Source organism: Esox lucius, chromosome 1 (assembly GCF_011004845.1).
Source record: "Esox lucius isolate fEsoLuc1 chromosome 1, fEsoLuc1.pri, whole genome shotgun sequence".
NCBI classification, from domain to species: domain Eukaryota; kingdom Metazoa; phylum Chordata; class Actinopteri; order Esociformes; family Esocidae; genus Esox; species Esox lucius.
Window position 1 is genome coordinate 6,682,572 of NC_047569.1, and position 18,610 is coordinate 6,701,181.

The following is an 18,610-nucleotide window of genomic DNA, read 5'->3' on the forward strand; positions in this document are numbered from 1 at the left end:
CTCATGCCCGCATTCATGTTGAATGTGCAATTATGCATCTTAAGGTGTACAGGATATTTATAAAATAATTAAGATCTGTGCGGGTCTAGTGAATTTAAGAGGTGAGCTTATTTCAAGTGAAAAGAAGACATTTAATATATTGCACTTCAACACACACATTTCATTAATTAAAAAAAAACATAAAAAAACTGTAATTACCTATAATACATAACACAATACATAGCAGGTACAGTGCTGAAAACCCCTTTACTCTAGAAATAAAGCAGAAAAAGCTTAAACTAAATTAATATCTTTAGTGTATGTTTTTTGTTAAAATGTAATATACTTTTCTAATGCCTCATGTTTTTTTGATAATAATAAAGATGTCTTTTGATATAGCTTAATGTATAACTTATTTTTTTCAAACTGCCTTCGTATGTGTTTTATAAAATGAACCTGGTGTGATTGAGGACTCTACTCCCCATATAGGAGAATACCTGTGTGTTACAGTATATTGTATTTATTGATTGTTGAGTTGTTGTATACTGAAGTGCCCTAAATAAAACTTCCATGTCCTTACTTGACTTATTAGTTTCTACTGCTGCTTTTCTACAGTGCTCTTGGTGTTTGTTGTGTGTACAAGACATAACACCTGTAATGTGCTTACTGTATTTCCAACAGATTCAGGTATTTGGGGCAGAGCTTCAGCTTTTTTGCAACAAAATCATCTACTAATCTTGGAAGCATGTGTGAAAAATAAAACTTCTGGGGGTGTTTAATGTGTGCATCTGCATAGTTTTGTCAAGTGAAAACTCCAGGTGCTCAGTTGATGTCTGGATAACGAGTTTGCAGCTCTGTAGCCCCAGGCACATCATTGTCAGCTGGATCTGGAAGAATACATTTTAAAAAAAGGCTCATTAATGGTTTAATGAAGGTTCACAAATATCTGTTGCATTAGTTCACACAAAAGTAACACTATTTGTTTACCCACTTGGAGGTAGTATCCACTTCGCCCATTGGGAAGAATGAGATATTGTCCATCACTTAAGCATCTGATGTCACCATTTGGCCGACCAAGAAACTCTGCAAGTGACACAGGACTCTTTTGGGGACACTTTTTCTCAAGGAGCTGTGCTGAGTCCAAAATTTCATCTGGGCTGGCTCCAAACCAGACATGGTCAGGACAAACTACCAGGCCTTTCCTCTCCACAGTGTGCCCTTGAGCCTCCATGAGCTGTATGGCTATGTGCTCATTTTCTTTTCCATATTTAGTTGCAGGATTGCCAGTAAAGGTGGGATGCAAGTGTTCATTTAGGAAATGTTATGGGTTAGTAGAGCCCCTTTTGGGGACTCTCTTTGCTGTGCTCGCAGTCAGTCGCAGTTTCCTTGCATCATGCCACAGTTGTGATGCACTCTGTACCTGGGTCTCTTCAGTCAACTTGTCCACCTGAGCAGGATTTAGTTGTACATAGGTCACATAAAAAGTAAGACATTTCTTACTGGTGAGTGTTGTGCCATGTTCTGTATGCATTATCTGTAGATCACATGGGCTCTGAGTAGACTCATTATTCTCTATATCTAGTCTGTATCACCGCTGAAGGAGACCATCCATCTGTAGCTGGAATAGTGGGGCCATCACAGAGGAACTGACATAACTTTTAAATTCTGAGTGATCCTTGAAAAGTTTCGGGCAGCCTTCTGTAGATGACACACTTGCTACTGATGTTGATGAGCCTGGATGAATGTGGTCTGGTTTGTGACGTTTGAAATGTATATGCTTCACCTTTTTCTGCTCTACATTCTTCCTTGTGCCTGCATTCCACTTCCTCTGCACATCAGTGCATGATATCCCTGTCTGACTGCATTCTCAACCTACATTAGAAAATTGTCCATTATAAAATAGTTGATGAAACTAAAACCCAGGACCGGTGATGAGGGACTTTAAGGCTCTGACTAGGCTCAATGTACGCTTTAAGGTAGATAAGGTTGTGTCCCACCTCCTTCATTAAAACGCGACCGACTTTATTGCTGTGGAGGTACTGATAAGACTCAGAGCTTTTCAGGTTATTCATCGCTTCACCGTCCGTAGCAACAGAGTTGATAAAGTAGCTAAATATGCTAGTGTACGTTATCTGAGGCCATTTTTTCAGATCGTCCTCCCATCCCTCAATAGTAGAAAGCAAAAGTATAATCACATTGTCCCGTTTGAGGTGTAACAGGCTCCCACATGTTTTATTTCCCAAACGCTGAAAGACAATTAGCGTACCGCAATGACTGTTTATGACCTTTACCATGGCAATTGCTGGCTCCGGAAGTAGTGCCCATAATTCACGCAAGGTATCATATGAACTAGGAATAAGGTGGATACAAGAATTATTAAGGGAAGAAATAGTCATCTGGTATTCTTTCTATAGTGGAGTGGCCAGCACAGTCACTGGATCTCAAACCTATTGAGCTGTTGTAGGAGCAGCTTAACCGTATGTTACGTAAGAAGTGCCCATCAAGCTAATCCTCACTTGTGGGAGGTGCTTCAGGAAGCATGGGGTGAAATCTCCTCACATTACCTCAGTTGACAACTAGAACACCGGACATCTACAGCACAAATCTGTTTTTGTTGCAAATGGAGGATTAACTGACAAAAGCAAAATTTCAATTAAAAACCTTGTCAATGACTATCATTTTGCTGTATTTCATATTCAAACTCATGTCATGTATGTTTTCAGTGACCACAAACTTACATACACCGTAGTGTATGACAAACACATTAACACACATTTACCAGATAAAATGCCTGTTTCCATTTGTCAAAGTTCCTTTTGACAAGCAAATTCTAAACCTTCACGGTTACTTTTCAAAAACATAAACATTAACATATTAACATTAACACACATATAGGAATATCCATGGTAATCAATAATCCTAACATACACAAAGAAAGTAGATTTATTTGACTAACAAAAAAACATCCACTTACCTCAATGTTTAGAATGACCCTCATTCACCATGTGGCTTTGTTATACTTTAAATATCAGAGCACCATTTATATTGGAATTAAGCACTGTGACAACCCCCTCATAAGACAACCAACCCCAAGCTCACCTATAGGCTGGCATTAGCGTCCCACAAATACACAAACTAACACACCACAAGGAATCAAAAACTAAACTGAATGGATTACAAAAGCATTAAAAAAAACGTCAGTAAAATTGCAAATACCATACACTGTTATATGATGTTAGATTTTGCAAAAGAGGTGTGCACAACCACAGCTCATTCAGAAATAACACAGCTCTTATGACCTCATTCCTCAAAGGAGTCTCCAGCACGTATAAAAACACAGACACTTTTTGGAGGTTAAGGAAGGGGGTTTAGGTCCACCCAGATCTGTTAAGTGAGTAAGGCCTCTAACAATGTGGGTAATGACCCTAGTGTATTTGGTGTTCATGGGTGTGTTAGACATTTTTGCGGCAGAGGAAGATGAGGCTCTCTGCCAGATGCTGGGGTACCCAGAGTTTCCTCTGTTGTCCAAGGAAGGAGACGTGACTATTGGAGGAGTCTTCAACATTCACGGCAAAACCACTGAGCCCCCGCTCTCCTTCACAGACACACCACAACTTCTCACTTGTTCCAGGTTGGTATATTTAGTGTAACCATTTTCGTTGTTAATCTGCCAAAAAGTAGCAAAAAAAAAACATAGTTATTTCTCCTTTTTAAATCTTTGACCAGATAAAATAAACAAAAGACCTTGATTACGTTATGAAGCCATGAAACGTTGCACAATCAACCTGAGATTTGGTGTGTGTTGGATGTTTTAACTCCCATGCAAGTATTATGATTATAAACCTGAAAGTACTTAAAAACAGATTAAAAATGTTTTCTGAAAAACCCAAGTGGGTCTTCAATCTGAATATTGTCATACATTTTCTAAGGATGTTATGAATTTTTTTTCTAAGGATGTATTGATTTGTAGAATTCTACATTTATTCAGACAAAATAAAAACAGCATTATACAGAGGAGTTAAATTGGGACCTCTGGGGCAGTAAGATGGTTTAATTTGAATTAGATTTGAAATTAACACGCAATTTTGGTTTTATTCTAAACCAACATTAATAAAAAATATGTTTTTCTTATTGATTCTTTCAAGATGCAGTTTATGAATATTGGCCTCTGGTTGTAGATGTAGGGCTGTTGAACCAAAAAGGGTCCTCAAAAATTGTGCACTATGTGCCGATTTGTGCTTCCCGTCACTAATATTTCTCCCATTCAAACATAACATTTCAAGGCAAACTGAGGTATGATAGTGATTTTACTTACAGATTATGCACATTTAAACAACATACTACACATCAGGCAAAAAATAGGTAAAACAAATTATTTTGCTTATTTCAAATGTCCCAGAGTGCATCTTTAATAAAAATGTTACTTAAAGAAAAATCTGAATTAATTTAACATAATATGAAGTCTAGTTGTAATCCCTGTGCACTTCCTTATCTCACCATGTGGCAATGTTTTGAAAGGATTGTGGGTAATTCAAGAAGTTAAGATTTTAAATTGTACCAAACACTTTGGGATAAAAAAAAAAAAAAAAAATTATTATCAAGCAGCTTCTCATACCATAAGGTGTAAAGGATCATGATTATTGGACATCATAACAAATGAGATAAATAAATGTTAACAAATGAAATACTCCAGAACACGTAATTTAATTCTGCATTAAATGGAACTCAAATCACCAAAATGTTGTTCTCAGTCTTTTACAACAGTACTCCCAGTTTCTGATTCAGCAGACTTCCAACCTTCCAAGGAATTATTATTTATTAAATGCCAAACAACTCAGTTACCACAAATTTGGGGGTTTCAAAGTACTATGTGTTCACAGCATTTTCTTTCTCTTTTGCATCCGCAGCATAAACCTCAGAGAGTTTCGTTTTGCTCAGACCATGATCTTTGCCATTGAAGAGATCAACAACAGTTCTCTGCTCCCCAACATTTCTATTGGTTACAGAATATATGATGGTTGTGGCTCAACTCTGTCCACTATGCATGCAACCATGGCCTTAATGAATGGACAAGAGAGAATGGTGGAAAAAAGCTGCTTAGGCCAATCAGCAGTCCATGCCATCATCGGAACCTCTGACTCATCCACAACCATAGCAATGTCCCGATCCACCGGAGCATTTCAAATACCAGTGGTAATAATAATATTATCTGATACTTATTTTAATGATACACTATAATATGGTATCTATCAGAAATATCCCCTGTAAACTACTATGAAACTTTCTACTAAATCATGGTGCGTTGTGAAACATTTTGTAGGTATAGGGAAGGAATTTATGTATTTCAAATGGTAGTGTAAATCCATATCATACTTTCCTTTATATATTTGAAAAATGGTCTGCTCAACATATTTATATTTCCACCATTTTTCATGACATGACAATAACATATTTTATGGCAGCTTGAGCACGTGAACTCAATCAAGGTAGAAGGCTGGAGAGTACTTTCCTTCTGGAACTAAGGAATCCATTATAGATGTTGTTGAACAAGCAGTGTGATAAGAACCAGAACATCATAGCATGTGCAGTGTGATCTCTATAGGATGTAGCTCTCAACATGAACAATACACAATACTTTATTAGAATTTAAACTAACCTCTGTTTGTCAAAGGAGACTACAGTATATATAAAAAATCTACACACCACTGTCAGGTATTTGTGATGTACATTTCTTTTGACAAAAATAAATCATGTCAGAACTTTTTCCACTCTTAATGTGACCTATAATGTCTCATCCCATCTTCATCCACTTATCCGGTATCGGGTCGCGGGGGCAGCAGCTCCAGCAGGGGACCCCAAACTTCCCTTCCTGCTTGTCAAAAACGCTTGTAAAAAATGTTATAAATTGATTTGCATTTTAATGAGTGAAATAAGTATAGGATCAACATCCACCCATCAACACATTTCTGACTACTGTATGCCGGTGCCGTCAAACAGTTGCAGTGCACAAGTGAATAAAGCAATGACAACATTTTCCCATCCTTCTGTTTTTATTTAGATCAGCCACTTTGCCACCTGTGCTTGTCTGAGTAACAAAAAGGAGTTTCCCTCCTTCTTCAGAACAATTCCCAGTGACTTCTACCAGAGCAGAGCCCTAGCTAAGGTGGTCAAACACTTTGGCTGGACCTGGGTGGGGGCTGTTAGAAGCAATAACGACTACGGCAACAACGGCATGACCACCTTCATAGAGGCTGCTGGTGTTGAGGGAGTCTGTATAGAGTACTCTGAGGCCATCTTACTTACAAGCCCCAGGGAGCAAATAGTTAGTGTGGTGGGGGTGATTAGGAGGGCCAACTCCAGGGTTCTGGTGGCGTTCCTGTCCCAGTTGGAGATGGAGGTCCTGCTGGAGGAGGCTCTGGCCCAGAACTTGACCGGGCTTCAGTGGGTGGGCAGTGAGTCCTGGATCACTGATACTCACCTGGCCACCAGGTACTCTTCTATCCTCGATGGCACGCTGGGATTCGCCATCAGAAAGGCTACAATCCCTGGGCTCAGAGAGTTCATGCTCAGGGTTGGTCCAGCCCAGGACACAAACAATGTTTTGCTTAGGGAGTTCTGGGAGGCCACGTTTGACTGCAGATGGTCTCCTCACAAGGAGCTAGAGAGTTGGCAGAGGCAGTGCTCTGGGTCTGAGAAACTGGAGGACATCAATAACCCCTTCACTGACATGACTGAGCTTAGAATTACTAATAATGTTTATAAAGCAGTGTATGCTGTGGCTCAATCCATACATGACCTGCTGACCTGCAGATATGCTAAAGGACAAGATGTAAGAAACTGCATGCACAGAATCAGCTTTAAGCCAGGAGAGGTAACCGTTTATATATGCTATTTGATTATCAACTCAATGCACTAACAAGGCCATTCCTTTTTTGCCATTGAGAGTAATTTTGACTCAATCAAACTTTTTCATTGTAAAATGTGTTTTTGAAGGGACTAGGTAATATAACAGAGTTTAAATTGTATACAATACAATTTAAATATTTGGAAACACCCATTCAAGTAAATGGTTAAGTGAATATGGTTAAGTGAATAACCCTAACCCTAACCCTTTGACTGGTACTATACTGTATATATATATATATATATATATATATATATATATATATATATATATATATATATATATATATATATATATATATATATATATAGTGATATTTTGAAATAGAGCTAATTTATTTAATTTTGAGTTATTATAAAAAGAATATATGATAGGGAAACCTAATTAGCCATTATGAATGATACAATATAGGATTTCAAACAGTCATCCTGGAAACTAACAACCTGTTCTCAACAGTTAATGACAAAAAATGTTGCTTGTCATACATATAAGTAATGACCTACGTGTTAAATAGACGTACTTAGGAGAGTCAAGAACGGAGGGGCCACAACTGTAAAATTGGCAGAAATTTCAATTTTACTCTAAGTTTGAGACAAAATCACTCTCTTGCTATCACTTTATTGTCCTTGCTATGTTAACAAAAAAGCTATATATTTTTAACCACACCGTTTTATTTCTAATTTGGAGCTGCAGTGAAAATGTATAGTACATTATCTGCACATTTGCTCAATTATTTGGATTCGACAGATTTTGAGTTCCCTGCGAGGTGTAAACTTCTCCATGAAGTCTGGGGAGAGAATTTACTTTGATGAGAATGGAGACCCTGAAGCAACTTATGAGTTGGTTAACTGGCAGAGGAACCAGGCAGAAGAGATTTTGTTTGCCACAGTGGGGTACTACAACGCCTCTCTCCCTAAACAAAAACAGTTTGCCTTGACTGGGACCAACATAACTTGGGCTGGGGATCCCTTAAAGGTACTCATTTATTCAGTAAACATAAGAAGGCAGTAACATATTTCAGATATTTCCGATGTGTGACAAAGTGGGAAATAATTGGAGACTGAAAGAGTGTACAAAAAAAACCGGACTGTTTTATTTGTGTTTTATTGTGTTTCAGATGCCTCTTTCAGTTTGCACTGAGAGCTGCCTCAGAGGATTCCGCCAAGCAATGATTGAGGGTTTGCCAGTCTGCTGTTTCTCCTGTATCCCATGTGCTGCCGGGGAGATCAGCAACTTAACGGGTAAGAGAATTGATCCTGACCAAATGCAGTGGTCCACAAGACATGCATATCAAACATTTGGATGACAGAAGCCACTCTCAAATGTCTGGATCTACCTATCTGACATTTTGAATCAAAATAAAATCAAACTTCATTTACATTATATGACATTTCTTACATCGAAATGCAATGTTTTTTGCAATGTTTTTTTTTTATATGTTGACTGTTGATTGTTTATATGCAAAATTCAGATACAGCATGAATACAGCAATATTTTTAAAGAAAACAATACTTGGTCTTATTCCGGTGGGTTGCAAATTAGTGTTGTAACATGAGTGTTTTCATTCTAGATGTAGCTGAATGCATACAGTGCCCTTTGGAATACTGGTCAAATGAAGACAACAGTCAATGCGTCCCAAAGTTGGTGGAGTTTCTCTCATTTGATGAAACAATGGGAATCCTCCTGGCTTCATTTTCACTGGGTGGAGCATCTTTGACCATGGTTGTATCTTTGGTTTTCTTTCGCTACCGAGATACCCCAATCGTCAAGGCCAGCAACTCCGAGCTGAGCTTCCTGTTGCTCTTCTCCTTGACTCTGTGTTTTCTGTGTTCTCTCACTTTCATCGGCCAGCCCTCTGAGTGGTCCTGTATGCTGCGCCACACAGCGTTTGGGATCACCTTTGCTTTATGTATGTCTTGTGTCCTGGCAAAGACCATAGCAGTGGTGTTTGCTTTCAAGGGGAAAATGCCAGGCAATTCAGTTCCCCAATGCTCCATTCCTTTCCAGAGAATGAGCGTGCTAAGCTGTATTATCCTGCAGGTGATCATTTGTGTGCTGTGGCTAGCTCTTGCCCCTCCATTCCCATTTAAAGATGCAGCCTACACCACTGAAAAGATTATTCTAGAATGTAATTTGGGTTCAGCTACTGGTTTCTGGGCTGTGTTGGGGTATATTGGTCTCCTGGCTATTTTATGCTTTTTGTTGGCTTTTCTGGCTCGCAAGTTGCCTGACAATTTCAATGAGGCGAAATGTATTACCTTCAGCATGCTAATATTCTGTGCAGTCTGGATCACCTTTATCCCAGCTTATGTCAGCTCTCCTGGGAAGTTCACTGTAGCTGTAGAGATATTTGCTATTTTGGCCTCCAGTTTTGGCCTGTTGTTCAGTATATTTGCTCCAAAGTGTTATATTATATTATTGGCACCAGAGAAAAATACAAAAAAACACATGATGGGGAACAGTCGTTAAAAATCTCAATAACGTGGTAATGATAATAAAAGTATCACTTGAAAATGATTTCTTTAAATGTGTTTTATTATAAGTTAAATGTATCATTTGAAGTAATTTCTGGAACTATAAATGTATAAAATTTGTCAGAACTTGCCTGCTTAACAGCGAAATTAATTCCAATCTTGAGAAATCAAGTATTTGAGCTGTAATAGCAGGTTTTGAGTGTCACGGTTTGGCTGGGAGGAAGGACATAAGCGCAGAGGTTATCAAAAGGCAAACGTAGTTTAATGAAGTATTACTTAAAAAATATATATAAATAAAAGGCACAAATGGCAGGAACAGGCAAAAGAGACCATAAACAACACACACAACAAGAAGCACTGGGGCAGGAGGAACTTAAATAGGGACACAGCGAGGGAGCAAACAAGGCACAGGTGGAAACAAAGAAAAGGACAGGCTGCGTGTAAGAACACAAACAAAACCCAAACATAACAGGCTGCATTCAAGACCAAAAACAAAATGGAACAGAAACTCACAGAAACCCCCCTCGAAAGGGGAGGGCGGTGGGGGCACCATGGCAGAGGCTCCGCATCGGAACGGGGACCGGGAACAGGAACAGGTGGAGGCTCCACCTCTGGACGGGGACTGAGAACTGGACCGAGTGGAATACAGTTAAAATCATGAAGGAAATACAATCTATCAAATTCATGGTCAGATTTTTAGACAAATTAGCGTAACCTGTTCAGCCAGGAAACCCGAGTGGAAATTGGTCAGCGTGCTTATCACATTCATTCAGTCAGATTGCAACCTGTCTAGATTGCGGCCGGGACGGGCCAGAGATTGCGGCCGGGACGGGCCAGGGCGATGGAGCGGCCGGGACAGGAGAAGGCGGTTCTGAGGCCATGACAGGAGAGGGCAGCAGTGACAGCCAGTCCGCGACGGGCTCAGGCGGCAGTGGTGGCCAGTCGTCAGCAGGTGGCGTTGGCTGTGGCTCCTGGGCAGCAGGGGGCACTTGGCACCTTGGAGCTGGCACTGGATGTAGAGCAGGCCGTGAAGCAGTGGCTGGGGTGGCAGCGGGCCACAGAACAGTGGCTGGGGTTCCGTATGTGGGTCGGTTATTCTGTCACATTTGCAGGGGTGGAGAGGAGGAACCAGACGGAGGCAGAATTTAAGTCGATGTAAGAATTTTATTTTAACAAACACCGAGTACAAACACAAACTGAACAAAAACAAAGGGGCTGAAGTTACACAGCGAAACGAACTCCCCACTGACGTGCGATATGTAGAAACAATAACCGACAAGTGAGTGGAGCAGAGGAGAAACATTTAAACACATGGGACGATTGGAATGTGCATGATTATGGGAGACAATTAATGAGTCCGGGGTGAGTTCGTGGAGTGACGGGAACCGGGAGTGCACGGCACGATGGCACTGATAATCACTGTACCGTGACAACGTGCATGTACAGGGCTGTACATAAGTTCTATAATAAATGGTTCAACTCATATGTGGTGTTTTCTGTCTGAAATAGATTATGAGAGGTAGAATAGACTATAAAAGCATATACAAATTAGATGTCTTTCAAGCTCCTAAAGCATCATACCTGTAATTAATGGCAACATAAAAACAAAACCAGATAGAGCACAGTGATCACTCTTAGAAGTGATACATTCTGAGACAACTATGCTGCTGCTACCAGACCTCCTGGTGCTCACTCTGCTGACAGTCACAGTCAAAGCTGGGGAGACGGTGTGCAGAGCTTACGGGACAGAAGAACTGTCACAGTTCTCAAAGGAGGGAGACATCAGCATAGGGGGGATTTTCTCTTTTCACCAAAAGTCCATCGGTGTGAATCTAACTCTGCTGGCCAATCCAGGAAGCATCCAGTGTGAGGGGTAAAAAAGTATTGAACGTTGGGCTTGTATTTTTGTTTACATGCAATAATTTGAATGCAAGTATGGATATTAGGCCTGGGGAGGTTTGTGGCCAACTTGCGGCCCTCCACCCAGCCTGGGGACAGGGAACTGGTGGAGCTGTGGGAGACAACGCCCAGCTGCAGCATGACTCCCCACTCACAAGGCTTGTCAAACTAAGCCTGCACAGGCAGGGAGTCCCTGAGCGAAACCGACTCCCGTTACACAGATGTGTCAGATGCCACATCTGCTCAACAACATCTACAACATTTACAACATCTACACTCTACTCCTGCGCACCACCTGTCAGAGTGGACATGGACCGTTTGAGAATAACACATTTGCAGATGAGAATCAGATAGAGCCATGGCAGGTAATACCAACGCAATTTGACTACACTGAGAAATAAAGTGTGCAGCTTGAGAAGGAGGTAACACACGGCAAAACAGATTTCTTAAAAAAAAGTTATTTTCTGCCTCCAGGTATTGCATTACCTGACAAAGGTGAATTTCACCACTAAGAACGGTGAGAGGGTGTTCTTTGATGAGCAGGGAGACCCACCGGCACGGTACGCACTGGTGAACTGGCAGATGGATAAAACGGGGTCCATTGTGTTTCAGACCATTGGCCACTACGATGCGTCCTGGCCAGAGGGCCGGCAATTTCAAATGAATGAGGACGTGAGTGTTGTCTGACTTGTTAGCATGAGGACTCCTTTAACCCTTTAGACCCCTATAGAATACTATAATGCTGCTGTAGATTACTGCCCAGATAGCACACATACAGTGGGGAGAACAATTATTTGATACACTGCTGATTTTGCAGGTTTTCCTACTTACGAAGCATACTTCAACTGTGAGTAACGGAATCAAAAAAAAAAAATTGATTTTTAAATAATTAATTTGTATTTTATTGCATGACATAAGTATTTGAATACCTACCAACCAGTAAGAATTCCGGCTCTCACAGACCTGTTAGTTTTTTTTTAAGAAGCCCTGCTGTTCTCCACTCATGCCGGTATTAATTGCACCTGTTTGAACTTGTTACCTGTATAAAAGACACCTGTCCACACAATCAATCAAACAGACTCCAACCTCTCCACAATGGCCAAGCCCAGACAGTTGTGTAAGTACATCAGGGATAAAATTGTAGACCTGCACAAGGATGGGCTACAAGACAATAGGCAAGCAGCTTGGTGAGAAGGCGCAATTATTAGAAAATGGAAGACGTTCAAGATGATGGTCAATCTCCCTCTGTCTGGGGCTCCATGCAAGATCTCACCTTGTGGGACATCAATGATCATGAGGAAGATGAGGGATCAGCCAAGAACTACATGGCAGGACCTGGTCAATGACCTGAAGAGAGCTGGGACCACAGTCCCAAAGAAAACAATTAATTAAGTAACACACTACGCCGCCATGGATTAAAATCCTGCAACGCACGCAAGGTCTCCCTGCTCAAGCCAGCGCATGTCCAGGCCCATCTGAAGTTTGCCAATGACCATCTGGATGATCCAGAGGAGGAATGGGAGAAGATCATGTGGTCTGATGAGACAAAAATAGAGCTTTTTGGTCTAAACTCCACTCGCCGTGTTTGGAGGAAGAAGGATGAGTACAACCCCAAAAACACCATCCCAACCGTGAAGCATGGAGGTGGAAACATCATTCTTTGGGGATGCTTTTCTGCAAAGGGGACAGGACAACTGCACTGTATTGAGGGGAGGATGGATGGGGCCATGTATCATGAGATCTTGGCCAACAACCTCCTTCCCTCAGTAAGAGCATTGAAGATGGGTCGTGGCTGGGTCTTCCAGCATGACAACGACCCGAAACACACAGCCAGGGCAACTAAGGAGTGGCTCCATAAGAAGCATCTCAAGGTCCTGGAGTGGCCTAGCCAGTCTCCAGACCTGAACCCAATAGAAAATCTTTGGAGGGAGCGGAAAGTCCATATTTACCAGCGACAGCCCTGAAACCTGAAGGATCTGTAGTGTGTGCAAACCTGGTCAAGTACTACAGGAAACGTATGATCTCTGTAATTGCAAACAAATGTTTCTGTACCAAATATTAAGTTCTGCTTTTCTGATGCATCAAATGCTTATGTCATGCAATAAAATGCTAATTAATTACTTAGAAATCATACAGGCACTGTCCCCGACCTTTTTAAGAAGGGGGACTGGAGGGTGTGTTCCAACTATAGGGGGATCACACTTCTCAGCCTCCCCGGGAAAGTCTATGCCAGGGTTCTGGAGAGGAGAATAAGGTCGATAGTAGAACCTCGGATTCAGGAGGAACAGTGTGGTTTTTGTCCGGGCTGTGGAACACTGGACCAGCTCTATACCCTCTATGGGGTGTTGGAGGGTTCATGGGAGTTTGCCTAACCAATCCACATGTGTTTTGTGGATTAGGAGAAGGCATTCGACTGTGTCCCTCGCGGCATCCTGTGGAGAGTGCTTCGGGAATATGGGGTCCTGGGTCCTTTGCTAAGGGCTGTCAGGTCCCTGTACGACCGAAGCAGGAGCGTGGTCCGCATTGCCGGCAGTAAGTGTCACGCTGGTTGATATGGAGACGGAGGCAAATGCAGAAGTTCGAAGGGTTTCCCCCTTTTATTAAACAAAAAAGAATGAATAACTTAAACTGAGTGCCGGGCACTACGAAAAGTCCAATGGGGCAGGGGGGCAGGAGCACAGGAGCACAGGAGCACAGGAAAGACCATACAAGGACAAGACAAGGAAACACAGAAAACACGAAGCGGAATGGCCCCTTCAGGAAGGGACCATTACAGTAAGTCAGACTTGTTCGCAGTGCATGTTGGACTCCGGCAGGGCTGCCCTTTGTCGCCGGTTCTGTTTGTAATTTTTATGGACAGAATTTCGTCTCTGCTCTTTGCGGATGATGTTGTCGTGTTGGCCCCTTCAAACCAGGACCTTCAGCATGCACTGGGACGGTTTGCAGCCGAGTGTGAAGCGGTGGGGATGAAAATCAGTACCTCCAAATCCGAGGCCATGGTCCTCAGTCGGAAAAGGGTGGCTTGCCCACTTCAGGTTGGTGGAGAGTGCCTGCCTCAAGTGGAGGAGTTTAAGTATCTAGGGGTCTTGTTCACGAGTGAGGGAAGGATGGAACGGGAGATTGACAGACGGATCGGTGCAGCTTCTGCAGTAATGCGGTCGATGTATCGGTCTGTCGTGGTGAAGAAAGAGCTGAGCCGCAAGGTGAAGCTCTCAATTTACCGGTCAATCTACGTTCCTACTCTCACCTATGGTCATGAGCTTTGGGTCATGACCGAAAGGACAAGATCCCGGATACAGGCGGCCGAAATGAGCTTTCTCCGCAGGGTGGCCGGGCGATCCCTTAGAGATAGGGTGAGAAGCTCGGTCACCCGGGAGGAGCTCAGAGTAGAGCCGCTGCTCCTGCACATCGAGAGGGGTCAGCTGAGGTGGCTTGGGCATCTGTTTCGGATGCCTCCGGAACACCTTCCTGGGAAGGTGTTCCGGTCCCGTCCCACCGGGAGGAGACCCCGGGGAAGACCTAGGACACGCTGGAGGGACTATGTCTCCCGGCTGGCCTGGGAACGCCTCAGTGTCCCCCTGGAAGAACTTGTTCTCCCCACTGTACATCTTACCGATGTTGGCGGAATGCAGTATAGACATTGGTTGCTCATAGGCAAGATGCCAAGTAGACCTCAATTTTTCCCTTCTGCTGATGTTTGAACGACGCTTTCCGCTTCTCCGCCGACATTTAATAGCTCTATTGCCAACGGTTTATAGATCTACTGCGGACATTTAATAAATCTACTGCTGACGTAAAGGGAAGAAACAAGATAAAGACTAAGGAATTACCTTAATTTACAGAATGTACAATTTAACAAACAGAAAAAACAAAAGAAGCCCAAACAAAAACACCCAACAATTGTGCATTATATAGGCTACAAATTGTCCTCTTCTGCAGATCTCTCCCTCCAGCTGACGTCCCCGCCCTTTCAACCTTGAACTCAGTAATTCCTGGCAAACGTGGGTTTTTAAGAACAGAACCTGAAAGACAAAATATGAAGCGATTGCAATAAGTATAACAGTGATTATGTATAATTCAATTTAACGTGATTGGGCCACGAAAAGAAAAACAAATCTAAACGTCTTTTGTTAGACAACGTACACAAATTGCCAGTGTACAAAACCGTTCTTATGGTATGTAGAGCGTTGAGCGATTTTCTGCATGCAATTTGAGAAACACAGATCGCACTGTCATAGTCATCTACCAATACGCTCTAAGCAGACGAGTTGAAACAGGAAAACAGACGTCCAGATCGCATTCAAAGCAACTCTCGTTCTCCCTACGCTAAACCAATTATATGTGTTTGCCAGCAGGAAGAAGGAAGGATCGGGCCAGTCATCAGAGGAACACACGTTATAGATGGAGAGAAACGGCCAGTCACCAGATGTTGCATATTGACACGTACTGAGAAACACAGACGTTAGGTAAAGCAAATTTGTCTACCTAACACTAACAGTACTATTTCCATGCTCATCCATGATTGTTCATCCAAGATGAAATACAACATAAATGTATCGGTTTTCAATGTGATTTTCTTCAGGAGTAAATAGTTTAAGCCCTTGCAACAAAAAGGAATAGGGGACCAGGAACAAATGTTGGATTAAACTGATGTATTATACTGGAATCTGAATAACCTTATTAATTAGGATACATTGTTTTTACCATCTCTTAAAGGTTATGTGCTGCATTTTCATAAGAGGTGTACACATTTCTTTAGTAGGCAGGGGAGACAATAGTCTTGATAATGAGGGCAGAGTGGTGCAGAAAGCAGAGGGCCAACAAGGTACATGGAAGAGGAAAGAGTGGACCATAGAGGATAGAAGAGAGGAAAGAAGAGGTGCAGATAACAGAAGAGGAAGTGAGGAAGGAAAGAGATGGAGGGGAGAGAAGAGAATAGATGGAGGGCGGCCATGCTCAACAACATTCCCACCACAGCAAGATACATTTCCAGAGGAAACACTGAAGTATGGGCAGCATCCACATTTCCAATGATGAGTTGGTTTTGTCCACCAATGTTTAACTTCTATAAAAATAAGCAAGTGTTGAACTTACACATAATAGCATCTTTCAGTGGCATTGACCGGATGACAGTCTTCTGCCCCCTACCACACCAGTTCAGTTGGGTTGCAAAGTCCAGTGTGAAAACCTTCTTGAACAAATACCACACGGTTTGCTTAACATTCTGTCCCCGGTTGAGGACAACTTTGAGGTCTGATGGGGGGATACTGTTAGGGGTTGTCATACTACTTTAACATTTTAGTTGAATCAGGTGTTTGAAGTAAGTGTGAAGTCTTTAAAAGTATTTCCACGGGACCCTCCAGTCATTTTATTTATAATGTTAAACAACAAGAACCTGCAGAGTTTGGTGGGACACGTTGCTCACAGGTCCGAAAACAAGGTCTGGGAGCTAGAAGAGACAAAGACAGGGCTTAGTAACATTCAAAGTTATCTTGTGAAACTATTCTGTAACAGATTACAAGGACCATGCACAGTTAATGATGGTAATAAAAATAATTAAATACATACATTCGAAAAAGAAATGTCTGTACACAGAATATTACCTGTTTCAAAGACTACTCATGCTGGGTATTGCTTTCACCATTTGGCTGGTTCTGGTTGAGATCTGAAAAATGTTTTTAAAATTCTGGCTTTGACAGCATAAGGGGGCCACCGTGCAAGACCATCGGAATACCACTACTTGGCCTCTGTTCCTCAACAGAGTGGGAGTGTAACTGTACATTTGAGTAAACATGTAAATTCCTGTTAGCAAGATTAAAACCAGCACTATTTTGGCTACGTCCGCAATTGTACAAAATCGCCTCATGTAAACAAACGAGAACGGCGCACACTCTGACGTCAAACCGGAGATAAGAGGCACCTCGACGTTACAAGCCAAAACCTCAATTTCCCCGGTAAACACTGAAAACTGAGTTTCTGAATATCTTCACCTTGAAACGAGTTTTTCAAGGTCCATTTTCAGTTACCTAAAACGCAGTTTGCGTTTGGACGAAAGGCCAAAACACATAGAAAGCCCCAGTTAAAAAAAAAAAGCTAGCACATTGTTGTAGTTCACATTATTAGATAGAAGTCCTTAACCATGTGCTTACCTACGCATATAACAAAGCTAGCTAACTTGATTTTGACATAGAGTTTGTGTACTCACATGTTCTATGAAAGCTGTATTCTAGCAAAACAATGTTGTCGCCGGATAAGGTCTATCGGATTTAGGTCAGGAAATAAATGGCCACGGAAAAGACCGCGCAGGATTGTACAAAGTAAACCCATAGAACCACACATCGCAGACCCATTTCCTGGCAACAGATTTCTTTCAATGATTCACACGTACAGCCGACCCCCACTCAACGCTCTAAACTGCTTTCGATCTTCTGATCTTACCGGCAAGAGGTATGTGTGCTATCTGGGTGAGAATTCTCAAAATAAATAATATTTTCTTTTACACGTTAAATTTGTTTTAAAGAGCACACCATCTTCTTTAATTTGACATCACATCCATGAAAGTTATGTACAGTGTTATATATATGATTGCATTATCCTAATATATTTATAGTTCTGTGTGAATGTTCTTAATTCTAGCTGTAGTTGTAGTGTTATGCCTCCATTCATAAGCTTATTGCACTGATGTATCTATGATTCAATAATTATCGATTGCTGCTAGGTCATACTTATGTATATTACTGCCATTCTAGCCCTTGTTTATTTTGTATTGTATCATGTTTATTTTGTAAGTTTTCACATTAAAATACTGTAATTTTACTATGTCTGTTGCTGGACATGTTTTCTTGCACTATTTGATTTTGTAAAAAAAAAAAATAATCATTTGCACATGCATCTTGAATAGATTTTATTCAGTTCATTGTCATTTGTGATATGACCAAAATTATTATAAAGTATTATTATAAATAAAACCTAATATTGAGTTGTGAGGCATCCCGCTGGGTTTATTGCATAAAAGCGGCTAGCCGCCGTCGGGTGGCCCGACTGTGACGTGTGGTAGATATTTTCTTATTCTATAGTACATTAATATCATATTCTAAGTATAATCCAGTCATTTAGAAAGGCCATTGTTTGTTTTGACTCTGCTCACTCTGCTCACTCACAACATATAGCTTTAGTTTTAGTTAAACTTCTCAAGGGCTGTAAACATCTTATATTTCTAAGCCAAAGACATGTAGACTAACCATGCAAAGGAGGGGGACACAGTGGGCTGTACTGAATGTATATAGACCTGAGCTCAACCTTCAACGGAGAGCTTTTGACCTGACTCTGTTGAGTATTGTTAACTGCTCCAGGT

The 18,610-nt window shown here is 41.5% G+C and overlaps 1 protein-coding gene across 1 annotated transcript; it reads left to right on the forward strand.

Moving 5' to 3' along the window:
* Nucleotides 1-3,452: 3,452 nt before the first annotated feature.
* On the forward strand, nucleotides 3,453-9,352 carry LOC105029343 (extracellular calcium-sensing receptor-like). The gene is made up of 6 exons (XM_010902662.3): nucleotides 3,453-3,610; nucleotides 4,887-5,172; nucleotides 6,038-6,850; nucleotides 7,631-7,858; nucleotides 8,001-8,124; nucleotides 8,454-9,352. The coding sequence occupies exons 1-6, from the start codon at nucleotides 3,474-3,476 to the stop codon at nucleotides 9,350-9,352; spliced, it is 2,487 nt and encodes an 828-aa protein (XP_010900964.2). The 5' UTR covers nucleotides 3,453-3,473.
* Nucleotides 9,353-18,610: the final 9,258 nt, after the last annotated feature.